Source organism: Chionomys nivalis, chromosome 2, assembly GCF_950005125.1.
Source record: "Chionomys nivalis chromosome 2, mChiNiv1.1, whole genome shotgun sequence".
Taxonomy (NCBI): domain Eukaryota; kingdom Metazoa; phylum Chordata; class Mammalia; order Rodentia; family Cricetidae; genus Chionomys; species Chionomys nivalis.
In genome coordinates, this window is record NC_080087.1 from 59,076,634 (window position 1) to 59,084,475 (window position 7,842).

Genomic DNA, 7,842 nt, shown 5'->3' on the forward strand with positions numbered 1-7,842 from the left:
AAAAGAACAGGGGGAATGTTCTGAGCCAAGCATTATGGGGGATGCCTAGAATCTCAGCTCCCAAGACATGAGGCAAGAGGACAATAAGTTCAAGACCAGCCATGGTCACATATAAGATCTTGTCTCAAACAATTCTTTTTAAAGTTCTGAGAACACCTACAGCTTGGTGCATCGTAGAGGCAGTTTCAGGTATTCTCTCACCTTTACAGTTCTCCTTAGTTGACATCCTTTAATATTGAGCCTATCACCAGCTTATCCGATTTGATCCTGTGTTGCTATTTTGTCAACGTTGTCTTTACCTCACACTTTATTTAGAAACCAAGCTGGTGTGTGAACTTTCTCCCTCTGATCTTCCTCAGGCAACACTACTCACACTACATTTTGCTTGTTTGTACCTGGGCTAAATCAAATTCTTCTCAGTTCTTTTACATTTGAACAATATTTTCTTGGCTAGGCATGGTGGTGGCAGGACTGCAAGATTTTTCTTTGTTTTGAGACAAGAACTCCTGTAGTCCAGGATCAAAGCGGCAGAATATGACTTTGAACTTCTGACCTGCCTGCAGCCATACTTGGTTTAATTTTAATTTTTATAAACGTAACCTGTCTAATGTCTGATAATACAGGCTTGAATCTAGACTTCCATAATTAAAGCAAAGGAGAAGCTACAATCCGTGTGAATTCGTTTTTATGAAACAAGTAATGGTATTTTAAAAGTGAGCTTAAGAAGCAGCATAGACAGAAGGAGCAGTCTGTTTTCACAAGGAGTACTCTGGGTACTAAGTACTGTTAATAACTGGGGTAGGCTATCATGCAGAGAAGTCAGCCACAACAGCCAGTAAAGCAGCATCTGTATCCATCAGTGAAAACACTCAAGCTACCTTTGCTGTGTTCACATGATCGTATATGAAATTACAGTTCACATTTCTGGGTAGGGGAGCTCACCCACATAGCCTATTGCTGATGTGTTATCTGTATTTAACTTACCTGCCTCACATCCCTTTTCAGAACAAGACAACTATGAATAAATAATTCAGTGATCTATCATCCACACACCTTACAGTCACTGCAAATGAGAAGAAAGGCTATTTTCATGTCTTCATGTGATGATCATGTCCTTTCTTGCAAAACCCTCACTCTTCCGTAAGAGTTATGCAACATTCCCGGTTTATTATGGGTGAGAAATGCTTAGCTTGTGTGGCATGCAGATGTGTCATAGCTTAGTTCCAGAGCAGATCCTCATTCAGGCAATTCCAAACATGGGTGTTGTTCAGAATAGTTATTTAGGCCAAGATAGGAAGGGAGAAGCAATAGTGAATGAAGGTATGGCTAAGAAACAATATGAAGATAAAATTTATGATGCATTTTATGAATTAAAATAGAAATTTAATTATCCATGATAAAATCTACAGTAAAGCAGCTACAGCTTTTTTAAAATATGCATGAGTATTTGCCTACATATATGTACATATGCTATATGTGTGCTAGTGCCCGTAGAGGTCAGAAGAAGGCACCTAACCCCTGAAGCTGATGTTATAAACGGTTGGAAACCACCATGTGGATGCTGGGAGTGTTAACCAGGTTCTTTGTAAGAGCAGTAAGCACTATTAAAGGCTGAGCCATCTCTTCGGGCCCAAGCATCTACACCTTAATTTTGTTGCTATTAATTATTGTTGATATTGTTAGTCTTATATGTCTAACAAGATCATAAACTCATAAAAGATGTTTGAGGATTCAAACAGTATTCATCAGTATTCTCAGCAATGTTTATTTCTTGGCTGATATATATATATATATATGATATATATGATATCTATATCTATATATAGAATATATAATATTCTAGCTGAATGTTGTAATTCACACCTTTAATCTCATTTGGGAGAATGGAACAGAATTGCCATGGGTTAGAGGCCTTCTGGAGCTCCATAATTAGTTTGAGGCCAGCCTTGACTAGAGAATGAGCCTTTAAAAATAAAATCTTAATTAAGAAAACTTTCCCTTACTACTTGTGACACACTCTGCTCTTTTGCATTTATTCCCTATACAATTCTATTTTGCCAAGAAATCATTAAACCGATCTCTCAATCCAGAAAGAAATGCCTAGAGCTCTAGAAGATGAAGTGAAAACTCCTCACATTGGTTTTCCATCCCTTTTCTTATATAATCCCACATCAATAAGGCAGGCCTCATTCATTCATAAATAGTCCTTGATGCCCACTCCCACTCATTAGCCAGGATATGAATAGCTAGGGAAGGCTCATTGCCAATCACAGAAAAGGATAAAGTGTTTTGTGGAACACAAGCCAGTAAAAATCTGTTATCATTCAATAAAAAAATGAAGATAAATACATTTTGTTGTTCTGAGTTTCTTGTTTGTTTTTGTTTGAAACTGGGTATCACATTGCCTGGATCTTACTATGTAGATCATCCTGGGCTGGACCGCAAAGACCCACCTGCCTCTGCATCCCTGGTATTAAAGATGCGCTCCAACAGCACCCCACCCTGCTAACTACAGACTATTAGAGTGTGGGGTTTGATGTATGCTTTGAGTTCTAGTAATGTTTCTTTTACATATGTGGGTGCTTTTATATTGGGGGAATAGATATTCAGGATAGAGACTTCCTCCTGATGAATTGTTCCTGTTATGAGTACAAAGTGTCCATCTCCACCTCTTCTGATTCATTTTAGTTTGAAATCAATCTTGTTAGATATTAGTATAGCCACATCCGCTTGTTTCTTTGGTCCATTTGATTGGAAAACCTTTTCCCATCCCTTTACTCTGAGGTAGTGTTTGTCTTTGAGTTTAAGGTGTGTTTCTTGTAAACACCAGAATGTTGGATCCTGATTTCTTATCCATTCTCTTAACCTGTGCCTTTTTATAGGTGAATTGAGACCATTGATATTAATGACCAGTGGTTGGTGACTCTGGTTATTTTATTATTATTATTTTTTTGGTGGTAGAGTTTGTGTGTTTCCCTTCTTTGAGTTGTGCTGGTGGAGGGATGTCAGATGCTTGTGTTATTATGGGTGTTGTTGACTTCCTTGGTTTGTGATTTTCCTTCTAGTATTTTCTGTAAGGCTGGGTTTGTGGCAATGTATTGTTTAAATCTGTTTTTGTCCTGGAATATCTTGTTTTCTCCATCGATGGTGAATGCAAGCGTTGCTGGGTATAGTAGTCTGGGCTGCATCCATGTTCTCTTAGTGTCTGTAGCACATCTATCCAAGACCTTCTGGCTTTCATGGTCTCCATTGAGAAGTCAGGTGTAATTCTGATAGGTTTCCCTTTATACGTAACTTCACCTTTTTCCTTTGCAGCTCTTAATATCTGTTCTTTATTTTGTATGTTTTGGGTTTGATTATTATATGGCAAGGGGATGCTTTCTTTTGATCCAGTCTGTTTGGTGTTCTGTATGCTTCTTGTACCTTCATAGGAATATCCTTCTTTAGGTCGGGAAAGTTTTCTTCTATAATTTTGTTGAATATATTTTCTGGGCCTTTGAGCTGTGATTCTTCTCCTTCTTCTACCCCTGTTATTTTTAGGTTTGGTTTTTTCTTGGTGTCCCAGATTTCCTGGATGTTTTGTGTTAAGAATTTTTTGGATTTGTTTTGTTCTTTAATCAGTGTGTTTATTTCCTCTATAGTATCTTTAGTGTCTGAAATTCTTTCTTCTATGTCTTGTATTCTGTTGGTAATACTTGTCTCTGTAGTTCCTGTTCGTTTACCCAGAATTTCCATATCCAGCCTTCCCTCGATTTGTTTTCTTCATTACCCCCATTTCATTTTTCAAGTCTTGAACTGTTTCCCTTACCTGTTTGATTGCTTTTTCTTGTTTTTCTTGGGTATCTTTGAGAGATTTATTCATTTCCTCTATCTTTTTGTTTGTCATCTCCATTTCTTTATGGCAGTTTTTCACCTCCTGTTTAAGGTCCTCTATTCTTTTCATATAGTTCCGTTTGAAGTCGATTTCTTCTATTTCGTCTGGAGTAGGGTGTTCAATTCTTCTTGTTTCGGGATCCCTGGATCTGGTGATGTCATGTTGCTTTTCAGGTTGTTGGAGGAATTCTTGCATTGGCGCCTGCCCATCTCTTCCTTCAAATGGAGCCAGGAGAGTCTTGGTGTCTTGGTCCAGTCTTTGCTGTGACTGACTCTCTGGGTGTGTCTTCTCAGTGCAGGAACAGGAACTGTTCCTGTCTGGATAGAACTCCTCAGCACTGAAACAGGGATGCCTGGTAGTCCCCTCTGGGTGGATAGCCTGAGTGGAGGAGCAGGACGCTGTTCCTGAGCCAAGGAGCCGTCCGGATGGAACTCCTCAGCACTGAAACAGGGGTGCCTGGTAACCCAGGGACACCGCGGACAAAAGGGCGAATGTGGGGGCAGGGCAGGGTCGAGTAGAATACAGAAGACCCTGCAGCACAGGCTGAAGGTGCCTGCACTCCCTTGCGGGGACCTTCAGGCCTGCCTGACAGGCAGACACTCACCCTTCTGGGTGGATAGCCTTAGTGCCGACACACTTTTTTGTAGCTGAGGATGACCAGAAATGTCTGGTCTGGTCTTTGCCACTCCACCTCCTGGGTGCTGGATTACAAGCCTGCACCACCACACCAAGATATAGGTTAGAATACATTTGGTGTGAGAACTTGTGAGAATTTCACAAGAGTTCTTAAAATGACCAGAGGTTTCCTCCTGGCAATGTCAGCAAGGGTTGAAGAGCCTTGTTGGCTGGGGAGATTTTGCCACCTAGTGGCAACAATATAATACTAGACTGGCTTTGCAATTTTTTTTTTTTTTAACAGACTTAATTCACTTTTATTTTCCTTGTATAAAAACCCTTATGTGGTGGCCACAGCTGGAGCCTGGGTCCTCTGAACAGAGACTCTGGTGTGGGTTTCCATAAGATGGTCAGTGAATTCCTGATAAGGAGACTTGGTGAACACAGTCTCTTTCCAGAGGTCGGGGGTCAGGAAGCTGTAGGTCTTAGAGATGGCATCAAAGGTGGCCTTGACGGGCGGTGGTGGCGCATGCCTTTAATCCCAGCACTCGGGAGGCAGAGGCAGGTGGATCTCTGTGAGTTCGAGACCAGCCTGGTCTACAAGAGCTAGTTCCAGGACAGGCTCCAAAACCACAGAGAAACCCTGTCTCGAAAAACCAAAAAAAAAAAAAAAAAAAAAAAAAAAACTACAGAGAAACCCTGTCTCGAAAAACAAAACAAAACAAAGGTGGCCTTGGCAAAGTTGCCCAGGGAGGCAGTGCAGCCCCTGGCTGATGTGTAGCAGTCATCAATGCCAGCCATCATCAGCAGCTTCTTGGGCACAGGAGCGGAGACTATGCCAGTGCCTCTGGGGGCAGGGATGAGACGCACCAGCACAGAACCACAGCGGCCTGTCACTTTGCAAGGAACAGTGTGGGGCTTGCTAATCTTGTTCCCCCAGTAGCCTCTCCGCACAGGGACAATGGAAAGCTTGGCCAAGATGATGGCCCTTCGGATGGCAGTGGCTATCTCCTTGGAGCACTTGACACCGAGACCTACGTGACCATTGTAGTCCCCAATAGCGACAAAAGCCTTGAACCTGGTCTGCTTCTGCACGGGCATGATCTTCAGAACCTCATCCTTTAGGGAAGCTCCCAGGAAAAAGTCAGACTCCTTAATGGGCAGGGAGAGCAGATAGATCTCCTCTAGGGACTTGATTTTCATGTCCTTACCCAGGCGGCCCAGCTTGGTGACGGGAATCCACTCCTTGTCTTCAGCTTTACCTCTGCGAGCCCCGCGGCCTCGTCCTAGGCCACGGCCCCTCAGACCGTTGCGGCTGCCAAATCCTCCCAGGAAGCTGCCACGGCCTCCTAATCCTGGGGCCCCGGGTCCTCCTGGCCCTCCCGCTGCACCGGCGTCATCCGCCATTTGGTGTTTCCAGAAGAAGAAGAAGCTGGCTTTGTAAATTTTAAGACTGTTTTATAAAGACACTTATACTTATCCTTATCAAATTTTTTTTAATGTAGTGCCTGAAAAATTTAAAAAGACATAGAAACTTCAAATCTTTGATACTGAAAACGTTGCACATTGTAAAAACCATATGTCTTGGAAGTCTTAGGTCACAGCGGGGAAGCTACTGGTATCATTAATATTTATGAATTTTTTCTGGAACCAAGGAGTTTATTTCATCATATGTGTTGTAGCTGACCATATAGGAAGTTAGGGAATGAACAAAAGGCAGAAACTGATGGTTCTAACGTTTTCTTGGTATAGTAAACTGGGCTGGCATCTGTGGTCTCTTTTTTTTTTTATTGAAAAAAAAAATTTCCGCCTCCTCCCAGCCTCCCATTTCCCTCTCCCTCCTCCCACTCCTCTCCCCCTCTCCCCACTCCTTTCCCCCTCCCTCTCCAGTCCGAAGAGCAGTCAGGGTTCCCTGCACTGTGGAAAGTCCAAGGTCCTCCCCCCTCCATCTAGGTCTAGGAAGGTGAGTATCCAAACTGGCTAGGCTCCCACAAAGCCAGAACATGAAGTAGGATCAAAACCCAGTGCCATTGTCCTTGGCTGCCACACCAACTCCAGTGTCGTCTGTGTGACATGACATATGTCATTATACTGGACGGGAGCTACGTGTGCTATGTGATTAGGCTTCCTGGAGGTCAATGGCAGATGGCCCGGTATTAGCCACCGCTGAGGCATAGACGGGTTTCTCGAGTAGCGGGCTATATGGAATATGAGCTTTGCACAAATTCTTTCATAGTAATGATAGTCTTTATATATACAAGACAAGGATCATTCTCTTCAAAAACAGCTCTGGGGTAGGGAAGCACAGTATGGGAATGTATAAGACTACAGCAGAACCCTTGTCATACACGGGATGTATGATGAGCAAGGGAATAGATGGGTTAACGTTGGTGGACAAAGACTGTTATATTATACTTTGAACTTTATAGATAGGCTTGCTAGATCCCAACACCCATAGTGTCTGCTGCATAAGAAGGTACTAAAATGTATATTTTAACAGGTGCAGAGAACTGATTAGGCATATTTGGTCACTAGATGAAATAAAGGGTTAGGAAGAGGAAGGGCCATGATAGTGATAATGAGACAGAAACTTTCTATTCATGAGATGAAACCACTTGCCTGAGGTTTACATTCCCAAGGACAAGATTTCCTCTTCTAAGGATGCTTTATGTCTAACACCTGTTCCTGATAATATACTTTTCTTAAATGTCGCTTATGTGACTAAAAGAAGCTTTCATACTGTGCCAACCAATGATACATGACCTTCTGATTTGTTCTTTGTTTGAATACTATATAATGAAAACATGAATTCAGTAAAATCGCAGCAGATTCCAACCACTCTCTTGTGTGTTGTGTCTGCCTGTCATTCACCGAACTTGTGCCTTCCTGTTACCAGGACCCTGCTTCTCCCACGGTCTGAGTGGCTCCCCTGAGCCAGTCCGTGGCACTTGGCTTCTCATCAGCCCTCATTGTCCGCCATGTTCAGAGAGGCCGGTTTTATCCCATGCTTTTTCAGTTCCAGTCCAGCTGGCCTTGGTGAGCTCCCAATAGATCAGTCCCTCTGTCTCAGTGGGTGGGTGCACCCCTCACGGTCCTGACTTCCTTGCTAATGTTCTTCCTCCTTCTGCTCCTCATTGGGACCTTGGGAGCTCATTCTGGTGCACCAATGTGGGTCTCTGTCTCTATCTCCATCCATCGCCAGATGAAGGTTCTATGGTAATATGCAAGATATTCATCAGTATGGTTATAGGATAGGGCCATTTCAGGTTCCCTATCCTCAGCTGCCCAAGGAACTAACTGGGGACATCCCCTTGGGCACCTGGGAGTCCCTCTAGGTTCAAGTCTCTTGCCAA

At 42.9% G+C, this 7,842-nt stretch overlaps 1 protein-coding gene across 1 annotated transcript; it reads right to left on the bottom strand.

Moving 5' to 3' along the window:
* Positions 1-4,829: 4,829 nt before the first annotated feature.
* Positions 4,830-5,896, bottom strand: LOC130869606 (40S ribosomal protein S2-like). Its single transcript, XM_057761895.1, has 2 exons — positions 5,222-5,896; positions 4,830-4,997 (listed from the first exon to the last, which is right to left on the bottom strand). The coding sequence occupies exons 1-2, from the start codon at positions 5,894-5,896 to the stop codon at positions 4,830-4,832; spliced, it is 843 nt and encodes a 280-aa protein (XP_057617878.1).
* Positions 5,897-7,842: the final 1,946 nt, after the last annotated feature.

Bases quoted from the DNA above. Each gene is read 5' to 3' on its own strand.
- LOC130869606 (XM_057761895.1), bottom strand. From the start codon at position 5,896: ATGGCGGATGACGCCGGTGCAGCGGGAGGGCCAGGAGGACCCGGGGCC. The intron at 4,998-5,221 runs GCCACCTTTGTT...CCGCCCGTCAAG, and splicing joins CCCTGGGCAACTTTGCCAAG to GCCACCTTTGATGCCATCTC.